This window comes from Chiroxiphia lanceolata, chromosome 3 (genome assembly GCF_009829145.1).
Source record: "Chiroxiphia lanceolata isolate bChiLan1 chromosome 3, bChiLan1.pri, whole genome shotgun sequence".
NCBI lineage: Eukaryota > Metazoa > Chordata > Aves > Passeriformes > Pipridae > Chiroxiphia > Chiroxiphia lanceolata.
In genome coordinates, this window is record NC_045639.1 from 12,638,462 (window position 1) to 12,651,807 (window position 13,346).

General features: G+C 42.6%; 2 protein-coding genes across 2 annotated transcripts; one reads left to right on the top strand and one right to left on the bottom strand.

The window, feature by feature from the left end:
- Window positions 1–444: 444 nt before the first annotated feature.
- WDR92 (WD repeat domain 92) lies at window positions 445–7,134 on the bottom strand. The gene is given in 11 exon segments (XM_032684627.1): window positions 445–1,300; window positions 1,302–1,350; window positions 2,086–2,185; window positions 2,906–2,959; window positions 2,962–3,037; window positions 3,369–3,474; window positions 4,237–4,343; window positions 4,784–4,922; window positions 5,959–6,059; window positions 6,944–7,077; window positions 7,080–7,134. Coding segments are annotated over 11 exon segments (1,080 nt in total). The 3' UTR covers window positions 445–1,141.
- On the top strand, window positions 7,006–12,190 carry PNO1 (partner of NOB1 homolog). Its single transcript, XM_032684388.1, is given in 8 exon segments — window positions 7,006–7,439; window positions 7,546–7,695; window positions 9,428–9,511; window positions 10,163–10,223; window positions 10,709–10,763; window positions 10,765–10,824; window positions 11,338–11,408; window positions 11,878–12,190. Coding segments are annotated over 8 exon segments (825 nt in total). The 5' UTR covers window positions 7,006–7,163; the 3' UTR covers window positions 11,946–12,190.
- Window positions 12,191–13,346: the final 1,156 nt, after the last annotated feature.

The window sequence follows — 13,346 nt, forward strand, 5'->3', positions numbered from 1 at the left end:
TATCCACCTACAAGTCAGCTGAAAGCTAGTGCCAGACCAAGAAGTGACCAAATAAAATTTGCTGAAATTAAGAAAACTCACACACTACATCCACAAATAGAGGACAGTAACTGGATGTGCCTGATAAAAAGATGGCAACAGCAGACACTGGTAAAATCAGAAAAGAAAACATTGGAGAGAAGTAACAGGAGTTATGACTACAGTAACAATAAAACTAAAACCAAAAAACCCAAAACTGGGTTTTGAAGAAATACTGATTCCATAAAAATTAAAAAGACAGTACTTTTGCTACCTTTTCAAATTTTTCATGGAGGTAAGTTTTAGCAACTTTTGTTGTAAAATGAGTGAAGTTTTAGCTAAGTACCACACACTGCTCTTGTAAACCTATGCAAATACATTCCTTCTCTAAATCTCTGTATGTTTGAATAATATACTTTGTTCATATTAAGACAACACTCCGTATAACTTTATTTGTAGAATACCAAGTTGCAAACAGAGGTAAAAACAACAGAACATAAAAATTTATTATGAAACCAAACTAAAATAATAAAACAGTGCATTTTCCTCAATAGTTTAATTCCTGTATGAACTTCAATAAAAAGCTTACTCCATTAACACGAGTTTAATTTCAGCATTTGTTTGTAATTTCTCTAGTGTATTAAAGAATCCTAAGTCACTTCAATAAACATTCTAATTATTAAATCCCATACACAAGGAGTTTCTCTGAAGGACTATACAGTAGTTCCCATTGCATCAATGCACATGGGCAATACTATATATAAAAAAGCCAAACTATTTAACAAGAGTGAAGATTTGCACTATGGATAAACTGAACACAAATAAAGTGAACTCTGAAATTACAGAGTTGCATTAACACAAAGGCACATTTTACTTTTAGTGTAAATTCACATTTCTAGAAGGTAAAAGTTTTGTGCCCAGGCAACTTCAAGTCATCGCAGCACAATCAGTCAAACAACTCTTAACTGCACATATCTGAACTTTCAATAGAAAGATCTGGTTTCTATTTCTTTAATCCAGTTTTATTAAGGGAGAAATTAAATTAGAAACAGAAGGGCTCCCCATCCCATATTTACAGCCTGCAAACTCTGCTGCTTTCTTGTCAGAAATTCTAGTTTTGCTGTCAAATTTTGTTAAGCTTTGTAACTATCAGCACCCTCAGAGTCTGGTCAAAGGCCCCACAAACACACAGTCCCTTTTTGTCAGGGCTCCAGTCCAGGCTGGAGATGGGCTGTGTTGACAGAGTCACGTTCTGCAAGAGACTGACAGACCCTGCCACCCCCCATCTCGGCTCCTTCCGAATCCTTCTTGGAGCGCTGAGCCGGGTACTCACTGGCAATGGGAAAAGGAAAAAAAAACAAACACATATGCTTAGAATTTACTCATACAATCACACCATTATCCTCCTTATTTCCCGTTCTACAGATAAGGCAAATAAATGTCTGTCGTTATAAATAATGAATAATCACTATATCCAGCTATACCCACACTGCATATTTACTGGGTGTTTCATGAAAGAAAAAAAGGGAGCAAGAAGTTTTTAATCCTGACACCTCTCTCCAACAGCCCTTCATTTTTTAACCATTTGGCTTTTGCCACAGGCAGGAAAAGTTCACCTCAACTATCGCTCTGAAACTGAATGCGCATCCTTCACTGCGTTTAGTATGATGAAATTATTTTTCCATGTAAAGTAAGAACATGTAAACCTAAGAATCATTAAAAGTCCTCAACGTTCTTCTCAGCCATCACTGCTACTGTATGTGAATTTTAAGAAACCCATTTTCTTCCATTTATCACCTTACTAACCAAGGATATTAGATTTTCATTATGTTAAGACTACTGACAAGGGCAAAATTTATCTGTGCGTCACATTCTCTTAGGGATTAATTCAAGATTCCAGATCAAGTTCTGACACTGAAATCACCTTTCTACTGCATTTTTAAGCAATAATTTTAACTAGATATTCTGAGTTGGAAGCAGGACCCCACTCATCATTTTCAGAAAGATTCTTTCTTAAAACATTAAGTGGTTGGTTTCTTATTCCCAGCTGGAGAAATGATCACTTACTATTTCCAGAGATGAAGGCTCCCAGATCCTCCACTTGTCCATAAATATATCTCTGTTCTTGGCAGGTGCCTGACCTGCCATATGGTAGATTTTTGTGCCTAATTAAAAAAAAAAAAATAAAATGAGCAGTGTACAGAAGTATTAGTGAGGAACTCCACAGGAAAAGGTATAGACTCTTAAAACAGAGACCACTTTTACGAAGAGAGCCCAGCCACCTCGTGGTGGATGGTTAATTTAACTGTCTGACATCTCTTTAAATCATTACTGGAAGGGAATGCGCTGCAAACACTGTCCAAACACAACAACAGTCTACAAGTCAAATTTAAACCTCATCCAAGGCTTCAGCAAGATCATGCAGCCAACGAAATCACTTATAAAAAACCCCAGCACACGTGCTCCGATTTAATGCCCATTTGTCTGTAAACATCCACAAGGAAAGCTTAAATGCACTAAATGAACGACAAATTCCATTTTCCCACTTTCATTATTACCAAACACTAATTCAGTAAAAATATTTCTGTGACTCAGAATCAAAGCACTTCCAACAACTTATCTGATTTTGAGTGATGGTAGCGATGATTAAAGATATTATGATGAAACTCAGCTTTTCTAAAAAAATAAAAAGGTAGTCCTGAAGAACTCACCAAAAAAAGTGCCTTTTCTCTAATTATCATCAGATTTTGTTCACTAACTACAAAAAAAACAATACTATTTATAAAGTAACCTGGGCATTTATTCCTATTGTACTACACCTGAAGTACTTGACAGCATATATTCAGGAAGTTTATTTCTTATTAAGAAATCCTCTGTCTCCCATCCTCTCTTGAAACAGAAGCAAACCCTTTGGTTGGATTGCTGAGTCTCATATCAAAAAATGGAATTTTCCCTCAATGATTTGGCCACCAGCTGTTCATACTTTTATATCTTTTCTGTCAAACTCCACACTGCAAACCTGGAAATACTAAAAGATCGGTTCACTCTTCAAATTTAGCCATTGCTAAAAAAAAAAATGGGGTGTTTTTTATTTGTAAATAGACCATTAATAATTCGTTATTTCCTACAATGACATGCCCACCAATTGAAAATAACAAATTCCATCTGAAAACATGAATCCACTGAAAAATACCCCATCCTGTCCTGATCAAGAATTTGAGGGGTACAATTTTTTTTAACTTAAAGAAATTACTTCTTGGTTAATCCTCAGCAGAACATCTTCTGGGTAAGTTTCACACGGAGCCCTTTTAACGTTTCCATCCTGCATAGAAGATGGAATGAAAAAACACTTTTATGGTTTCCTTACCCCATCTTAATGTGGTCTCCCACCGCAGTGACATGGTTTTTAAATCAAACCATTTAATGTCCCCGGTGTCGTATCCAGCACATACAACACTTCCTCTTGGTGTAAGCATTGCCTGGACACCAGAGAAGAATTAATCAGAAAACCAAACCTCTTTAGCCTGTAAACTTCAGAAGTACCAAGTCTCCAATTTCAACTTACATTTATGCAAAATAAATAAATAAATTAAAATTCCTATTGGGATATTAAGATTTCAAGAACCGGATGGTTTTCAAAGCCTGAGGGTACAGAAAAATCCTGTGTAAGACACAAGGAGCTTGTTCTGCCCAAAAGAAAAATCAAGAATCACATCAAGCATGCTGTTGTCCTTTAACTAGCTCTTAAGCTTCAAGGATCTTCTCATAACTTGATGTCTTAATGCTTGGTAGTTGGAACTACACTACAACAGTGATGTGTTTCCCGTGCATGGGCAACATTTACGCTCCTTCAGAAAAACACAGCTGGACATACTACTTTTACATTCCTAGGCTTAAAAATAAAGCTTGCACAGCTTATCTGTGAAACCACAGAATCAATGAAACATTTAGGTTGGAAAAGACCTTCAAGATGATCGAGTCCAACCGCAAATGGTGACCAAAGGTGATTAGAGAATGATTCCAAAACCAAACTGCCACAAAACCAGCTTATTTTGGAAAAAAAAAACCAACATAAAACCCATAGAAATTTGGCAATGTTGAAAAGCAACTCTGCTACTTATGCATCTACAAAAAATAAACTACTCCATACATCCTGAAATACATTGATAATCATCAAAGCCCAGTCATATTAGAGAGAGGAATGGTCATAATCTGGACCAATTACCAAATGCCACTGTCCAGCAGTCTCTTTTGCTCTCCCCCTGTACAGGTTCCATATTAGCCACAGGAGTGTCCTTCGCCTCGGGTCCCACACCTCACAGTTCCTGGGAAAGAGGGACAATGGATTTTGTGTTAGGGATACACTGTCACACTGTGTTCATTTTCCCTGGAAAGCCCTTTGCTTTTCAGCCTGATCATTCAAAAACCCTTCATTCCAGAAAGCCTGACTGTGTTTAGTGGATACAAGAAAAGAACCACAAAACCAAACAGAAATAAAGTGAAAGCATTTCTTAAGGATGTATTTTCTCTAGCTGATATTCTGCATTTATTCCGCTTTGTATTCCTTCTGCCCCAACCTCAGTGACAATAGTGTATTTTGCTTGTCTACAGCTTCTAAAAGAGAGAAAATTTGTCCCAAGGAAGATTCAAAAGACAGCGTATGAAGAACTAGTTGCAACAGGTTGTAACTAGTTCAGATGGCAGACTGTGCCCTGCCATCAGAGCTCACAGGCTCAGAGGAACTGAGAAGACTTGCAGAGTTCACTAACTCACCATCTCGACTGCCAGTCACAATTTCTGGTGCACCTTCCCCAATTCCTAAGCCACCTACACCATCTATACTGTTTATGATTTCCTTATGACCTTTCACAGAATACACTGGTATTTCAGGAGCTTCTAAATTCCTAGGCAAGAAAGAAAAAGAACAGATAATATGGCATTTTCCTTGACACTCAGGATCTGTATAAAAATGAGAGGAAACTTGAGCATAAATCATACAAGCTCAGACTAACAGTGAGAAGAAAATATGGATATCACCATTAAGAACCACGTGTCTTTGTTATTCTTCTTTGGCTACTGTTTTGGACTGGTCTGAAAAGTTTTGCTCAATTCTGGACTTCCTGTTTATAAAGGCAGCTGGGGGATTCACCAGAGCAACCCTTCAGACCCAGTTTTTATGCTGGACTAAAAATGAATCACACTACAGATCAAAATACTCCAATTTAGCTCTATTTCAGTAAGGCTATAAAATGACCTGATTCACTGATCCCACCTAACTCTGACTACTGGTCTTCAACTTCAGGGGAATGTTGTATCCAGACATGGTTTTCATGGTTCTTTCCCACTGATTCTCATTCTCTGACAATCTTTCAGAATTTTATTTTACATTTCCACTAGTGACTATTCCATGTCATTCTTGCTATTCCAACAAGAATGATAATTCCATAACAAGGAAATATAATAATAATAATAATGATAATAAAATAATCCCCTTTTGACACTATTGCTTTACTTGATAATCAATTTACCTAAAAATTAATTACACAATTCATTCAGGGACCTGAAAAAACATTCAAAGCTACAAGATTAAAAATACATATTTAATCTAGACATCAATTTAGCTTCAACACACCTGTTGTTTGTATTTGTATATCCACTCAAAAGCCTCTTTTCAGAGGAGGACCTCACAGAATTTTAACAGGTTTTTGCAGCTGCACACAAAAGATGGGAGTGAAGCAGCCTGAATTAAACACTTTGCAGAATTCACGTTGTTTTAGAAAACAGGCACGGTCCAAATACAGTAGCCAGTGAAGCTTACACTGGGTCCCACCACAGGCAGCAGGGAGAGCATCTCATGCAAAAGCCAGGCACAGAAACCTCCATTCAGACAGACAAACACAACACCAAGTGAAAAAGCTTCCAGAGAACATCCACGCTTACCATATGTTAAGGTTTCCATCGAAATCTCCTGTAGCTAAGTATCTTTGCTGCAGAGATGTAGCTCCAAAAGTTCCACATTTTATAGGTTTGGGCTTTTCAATCTTTTAAAGGAAGGAAATGTCTGTGTCAGCACACGGAAAAGGCAACACAAACCCACAGACAGTGCAGCTCTCGGGAGTCCACAGGGGTAGGTGTCAGTGAAACCACATGGGATATTTGGTGCAAAATACTATCAAAATGCTGTCAAAGGTAAACTACATTTGAGGTTATTTCCCCGTGCACAGGAAAGCAGAGAGTCCAGTTTACTGGTCCTGAGAACAACAATTTGTTTGCTTGTGGCCTGGTGGGGCTTTATGCACCTGAGGCGCTGCTACCCCTGAGAATGAGCCAATGCTCGAAGGTCGTCTGAGGGGAAAAAACAAACAAAAAAAACCCCGATGCACCCTAAACACAGCCCTGTAACCCATAATGCAACCCATGAGAACAAATCAAGTAACATAGGCTTGTTGATGAGCGGCAAGAAACAGAATCACAGATCGGTTAGGTCGGAAAAGACCTTCAAGATCATCGAGTCCAACCTATGACAGAACACCCCCATGTCCACCAGACCCTGGCACCGAGTGCCACATCCAGCCTTTCCTTAACCACCTCCAGGGACGGCGACTCCACCACCTCCCTGGGCAGCAGCACATTCCAATGCCCAATCACCCCTTCTGTGAAAAATTCCCCCTGATGTCCAACCTAAACCTCCCCTGGCCCAGCTTAAGCCTCTGTCCTCTCGTCCCGTCGCTGGCTGCCTGGGAGAAGAGCCGGACCTCCACCTGACAACAACCTCCCGTCAGGGATCGCAGAGAGAGATAAGGTCACTCCTTAGCGACAGGAGAGACAGGACACCGCGGGATCAACACGTTTAACAGGCAAACCAGCCTCGGGATTTGTCCCCCGGCCCTGGACGAGCCGTTCCCGGGGGGTGTCCCGCGCTCACCTCCCGCAGCAGCTCCAGGCGGGCCCCTCGCAGCTCGTACAGCTGGACGAGGCCGGTGCCGCGGGCGGCGCTGCCCAGGCACAGCAGGCGGGCGCTGCGGGGCACCCACTTGCAGTCGAACACGGTGTAGTCAGCGCCTGCTGGGCGTGCGACACCACCTGCGGCCGCTCCAGTGCCGGCGCCCCCGACATCCCGCCCCGCCGCGGCCGCTCCCCGGCGGATGCGGGGGCAGCGCCCGCCGGCCCCTTCCGGCGGCGGCGGCACCACGTGGGGGGATCGCGGCGGACATGGAGACCGAGGCGGCGGCCCGGCCGGCGGCTTCACCAGCGTCGTGTCCCGGCGGAGGCGGAGGAAGCGGCGGGCGGGCGGCGAGGAGCGGCGGAGGCTCCCACGGACGCGCGGGGGCTCCCATGACGCGCGGGGCTCCCATGGACACGGCGGGGCCGCGGCCCAGCAAGCGGCCCGCCTTCCCTCCCGTGCCGCCGAGGCGCTCGGGGTACGCGGGGCGACGGGGGAACGCCGGTTCTCGGGGTGCCCTCGCCTCCTCCGCCTAATTCTGTCTCTCTCTCTGTCTCTCTCTCTTCCCCCCCCGCTCCCGGAAGGTCGGGAAGGGCGAGCTGAGGAAGGTCCCCGTGCCCGCCAACAGGTACACGCCGCTCAAGGAGAACTGGATGAAGATATTCACGCCCATCGTGGAGCATCTGCAGCTTCAGATCAGGTTCAACCTGAAAACGAGGAACGTCGAGATCAGGGTAAAGGGAGCCCCCCTTCCTCCTGCCTTCCCCGCTAAATAGAAGGTTGTGCGGAGATCTCATAGCACCCTCCCCGCATCTGGGGGGTCTACAGGGAAGCTGGGTAGGGACTCCATCAGGGACTGTAGTGACAGGATAAGGGGGAATGGGTACAAAGTGGGGAAATTTAGGTAGATATCAGGAAGGAACTTTTGCTCTGAGGGTGGGGAGACACTGGAATAGGTTGCCCAGCGTTGTTGTGGATACCCCATCTCTGGAAGTGTTCAAATACAGGTTGGATGGGGCAGTGAGCAACCTGGTCTTGCGGGAGGTGTCTCTACCCATGGCAAGGGGGTTGGAACGAGATGATTTTAAGATCTATTCCAATCCCTTAACATTCTGTTATTCTGACTCCTGAAAGGCAGGGCCTCTCGTGTTCGACATCATTCCTTCTTGTTCCACAGATTAAAGACTAGAGAAGTGTCCCCAATCCCAGATAATGCTGGGAAAAATGGAAACTGTGTGGTTTCACCTACCCAGAAGACCCTCACAGGGGATGAAATCTGGCAGCTGTTGTTCAGAACAAGTAGTTAATGCAAGTAAAATCCAAAAGTAAATCTGTTCCAGAAGGGGCCAGTATAAACTGGAGGGGTGTTCAGTTCTTTATAGGAGAAAATTATGTACTGTAGTATTAAGGAAAAATTTTAATCTATGTGTTAGATAGGATTTTAGAATGAAATGTTTTCCAGCTATTTAAGGCTACTTAATGCTTACCTGACAATTTTGCCCCCCTCTTTTGAGGGGGGCACCAAATCTTCTAATGCCTTTGTTGTGGCAGACGAAAAGGGCCCATAGTATTTCGTTGCTTATAATTTTTCTTTAATGGATTGCACTGGAATACTTTAGGGCACAGATACAACATAGACCTGCAAATGTTGTAGATGCTCATTCTTTTTTCTTACTCTTTCTCAGGAATGTTCAAACTAGCAGTTTTTAGTGTAGATCCAAAGCTTTGACATAAGACTCACTGAATTAACCGTGTCAACATATGAGATCTTCCAATACTGAAAGTACAGACACCAACAGGAATTTTGCTTCCTAACCTTGAAATCTTACCACTAGAGGAAAGATGACAGAACTATACCTTACTTAAACTTCCAAGAAATAACTTAAAGGACAAGGGAGGGAGGGGCAGGAACTCCTGCAGTTCCATTCAATAACTGTGCAGAAGCAAAACCTGGGATTTTAACACCACTTTTTGATACTAAATGATGTCTGGCGAGAAGCAAGATTAATTTTGTTCTTGATCAAGCAGATTTCATTTTGCCTGTATCCACCATGACGATTTAAAACTTTGAAATGTGTTTCATTTACCTGCTAAGGCATCTTTAGAATATTATCATTAGAATAACTCTCCTGCCATTATCATCCTTCTCTTTTTTTTCTGCAGTTCTCTGATGCAGTTTAGTTCATGTAGGTTTGGGTTTTCTCAATAAAAAGGGTTCTCAGTGGAGGGGGGGAATTTTCAGCACCTTCTCTGTTCTCTCCCCTCCAAGCATAGGGTGTAGTTGATACATTCATCTTGTTGTGGGTGAACATGATAAAAAAACACAAGTAAAACACAATAACTTAATTGAATTAACATTAACTGAATGTGGGGTTTTTTTATGATTAGTCTTTATCCCTCAGATTTTCAAGTCCTGATTCTAGCTCGTCTGGTCTTAATTTGCACACACAACTTCTTGTCTTGCAGACTTGTCAAGAGACAAAGGATCTCAGTGCCCTGACAAAAGCAGCTGATTTTGTGAAAGCATTTATACTTGGGTTTCAAGTAGAGGTGAGTCTCCCAACATCTTGGTTGCGAGATTGCTCCAGTTTGCTACCATGATGTCTTTGGCCTCTGCAAATTACAGAAAGAAAAAAAAATCCTTGGGTGGTTTTCTAGAAATAAATTTGAAGTTGTGACTGGAGTGGACATCGAGTTTCTTAAGGTAATGCAGGATAAAAAAGTAACCTTGAAACAACACATAATGAAAATTATGAAACAGAGGACATATTTAGCTTGTGTAAGACAGCACGGTGCCATAATCTGGCTCTGAGGTGCTCTGCACAGATCAAGACTGTTCATTTTGTCTTAGTCCAAGCCAATAACTTGCAGTCTGTGCAAAACTCAGACTTTACTTGGAGAAAAGAAACCCAGTTTTGCAGTGTTGTAGGGGCTGCTCCTTGTCCCAGACCTGTACTGGCTTCACTAACACAGGTGAGATTGGGGTGAATGCAGGGGCAACCAAGCAGGGGTGGGGTTGTCTAGACAGAAATACTTACATGGCTCTTGAAAAAGCAGTGGATTTAACTTAAGGTATTATTTGATAGATGAATTGGAGAAATACAACTGATGTCATTTGTTCATATGTAAAAAGAGAACATCTGCTTTAAACTCTATGGTAGTGAGGCACTCGTGCTAATAACAAATCTCTTGCTCTTTTAGGACGCTCTTGCTCTCATCAGATTAGATGATCTTTTTCTAGAGTCATTTGAAGTTACAGACGGTGAGTAGTTGCTGCTGCAGTATTCCAGGAGTTGTGTGTGCCTCTTGCAAGTATCTGTTCTTTCTTTCCCCCTGCTCCACTTGGGTCACTTGCCCTCACAGATCAGGAAAACCAGAAACATCTATTGTGTCATGTATTACCAGGGTTCCTTGGGGTTCTCTGTAGAGCAGAATCTGAATCCTATCTACTTCTTTTCTACCACTGTTAACTGGGAGTGCTTTGGCTCTGTTTCCTCAATCTGAGGTGCAATGGAATGCCTTCCACTGCTGTTCTGGAGGAGAATTTCTCCTAGATGCCAGAGGCCTCAGAGTCGGATGTAGTTTGCACTGCTGGTCACCAAAAGTAAAATCTGGATGGATCTGTATTCACCAGTGAAGGTGTTTCTGTATTACTTGTCCTGAGTTGTTTCCAGTAACTTGACCAAGGGGAGGACTACAGGGATATGCACCACTGCTGTTACCCTGGGCATGTTATTCTCGTTTCAGTCAAACCTTTGAAAGGAGATCATCTGTCAAGAGCAATAGGGAGAATAGCAGGGAAGGTGGAAAAACCAATTCACCATAGAAAACGTAACCAGGACACGCATCGTTCTCGCTGACCAGTAAGTACTGACTCACTTCCTCCTGGTCAAAACACAATCCCTCAGCTCATCTGTGTCCCCTGCCAGGAACAAAGATAATCTGGATTTTTTAGAACTGTTGAAGAGCAGTAGTAAGAAAATTAAGTGCTATTTTTAATGAACACAAGTATTTATTTGACCCTTTGTTATGAGAATGACAGTCACCAGCACACTTAGAATTCAGTCACTCCCCACAGTGTAAGAATTCCTTCTTACAAATAATCAAAGTTGAACTCACCAACCCAGCAACGTTTTCCTCCTGAAGCTGCTACACTGTTAAATTTCAAAATTGTAAAATCTATTTTTAAAGGATTTGGAGGAGCACAAGTCTTATGCTGTAGATTTTCTGGGCTTCAGTTGGGTTTTTTTTACTATTTACAAATGTAGAAAAGGAACTAGTCCACTGATACAGAATTTCACGTTCATCTCTCACCTCCAGCTCTCTAATCACAGAGGGTTTTTTCCATTAACTTAAGGCTGCTTTGCTTTTTACAGAAAAATTCATATTTTGGGATCTTTTCAGAACATTAAAATGGCACGAACAGCAATTTGCAATCTAATTTTAGGTAAGTCGTCTTATCTAATCTTCTTTACTACATATAAATAGATCTTGCATTTTGAGAAACTGCTTTGTGGCTCTTACCTTCTTCCTGACCTGTCCACACCTGCACTTGGAGCAGGTAGTTTGCTGGCAGTTGGCTTGATGCCCTTAAGAGAAAGTTTTGGAGGGGCGAAGTGAGGAGTCCAGGGCTTCGTTCTGGCTCCAAAACCCTCTCCATGGGGCAGAAAGGTGTTCTGCCTTTTGATGTAGCTGCAGCATTCCCTGAGGGGTCTTGAAAGCTAAAGGGGACAACTCACCCTGACAGCAGCAGTTTTTAACTCTGCACCTGCAGTAAGACAGGGTGACTGACCTTGACCATCCTTCTCACCCTTGGGCTTAGTTCTCTGCTTTTAGCACACGTGTGAGCGCAAAACATCCGTTTTCGTGACATGGATCATCTCGTTTGCTGACTGGATTTGTCCTTTCTTCTGCAGGAAGTCCTCCTTCCAAAGTTTATGGCAATATTAGGGCAGTGGCCAGCAGAGCAGCCGAGAGGTTCTGAGCTGCACCAAGGACTGGGGGCTGGGAGTCCAGATTCCTGGACACACAGGAGTTCTGCTTCCAGGGCACATGAGAGGCGTGGAGCTACAGAAGCCACAGCTCTTCTGCTAGATTTGGAAGCCCAGAAGAAAAATGGGACTGTTTTTGCAGTCTGACTGCCTTCAGACATGTGGTGTGATTTGAACATACACAATGTCTCTGTATAATTATTAAAAGTTATTTTAAGTTGGTTGTGTCATATCAAAAGCACACTGAGTACATGATTTTACTTGAACAGCCTCCAACAAAAACACGCCTCATTACGGATTTTCGGAACGTCAGAGTTTTAAGAGGCTGCTGTCAGAACTTCAGAAAGCCTTTGAGTTTCATGTTTTGAGCCTAAAGGAATCGGCACAGTGAAGTGTTTAAATCCACGCATCACAGTTTGGTATCCTCCGGGAAAAAGGAAGAGTCAGCTGGAATGCAGAGTTCAATGGCAGGCTGCCCACCGAGTCTCTGCTGCTGCTGGAACAATGCATCACATGGAAAGAGTAAGACACAGAGCTAAATAAGGTATTTGCACTTCATCCTGAATCTTTTATAATTCTCCTGAAAATGATCTGTAAGGACAGCCTAGTGAAGCCAAGAGCCACTAGGTTTAGTACCAGAGCACAAACAACTGGAAAGTCCTGTGTCTCCTCCTTAAAATACCAAATGCACACAAGAGTAGAGGGAGAGATTAGAGAGGTCAGTCCCAGTATGACTTAAAAATGGGCCCTTTTCTCCTAACCCTGCCTGCCAACCTTGTTGCCAAGTCTCTTGCAAAATAATTCAGTTCAGGCTTGGAAATGAAAACAAAAACTGAAATGAAATTATCACACACAAGCGAACTGAGGCAGCATTTCACTCAATGTCCAAGTTTCCAGAGCAGCACTTTGCAGTATGGGATTATCACTACAGCCAAATTGATTCAAGTCTTCAGCTGCCAACAGATTTAAGACTTGCTGAGTTACCTAAATATATAGTGCTCAGCAGTCCAAGCTGTACAGGAGAGAGCAGCTCCAGGTGTACACACCTGGTCAGCACATCTTCTGTTCATCATCTGCATTTACCTCAATTAGCTTGAAAGATGAGGGAGAGTAAGGCAAGAACACACAAAAATTACTGCTTATCCTAAATCAGGTGCATATTGATCCCAACCCAAATCAGCAGAAAAGAGAGGGCAGCACTCAGAAGGCCCAAACACCTGCACCCCAAAGAGCACAGCAGAGCTTCTGGGAATGACATACCCCTGCAGGGAGGGCTGGTGTCACCAGCACAAGGCTCAGACCTTTCCCTGAGAAAGAAGCTGCCTTTCATTCTCCATTTCATTAATGTTAGGGTGGGTTTGTTTTGCTTTTTAAGCCACCTTCCACTTACCACA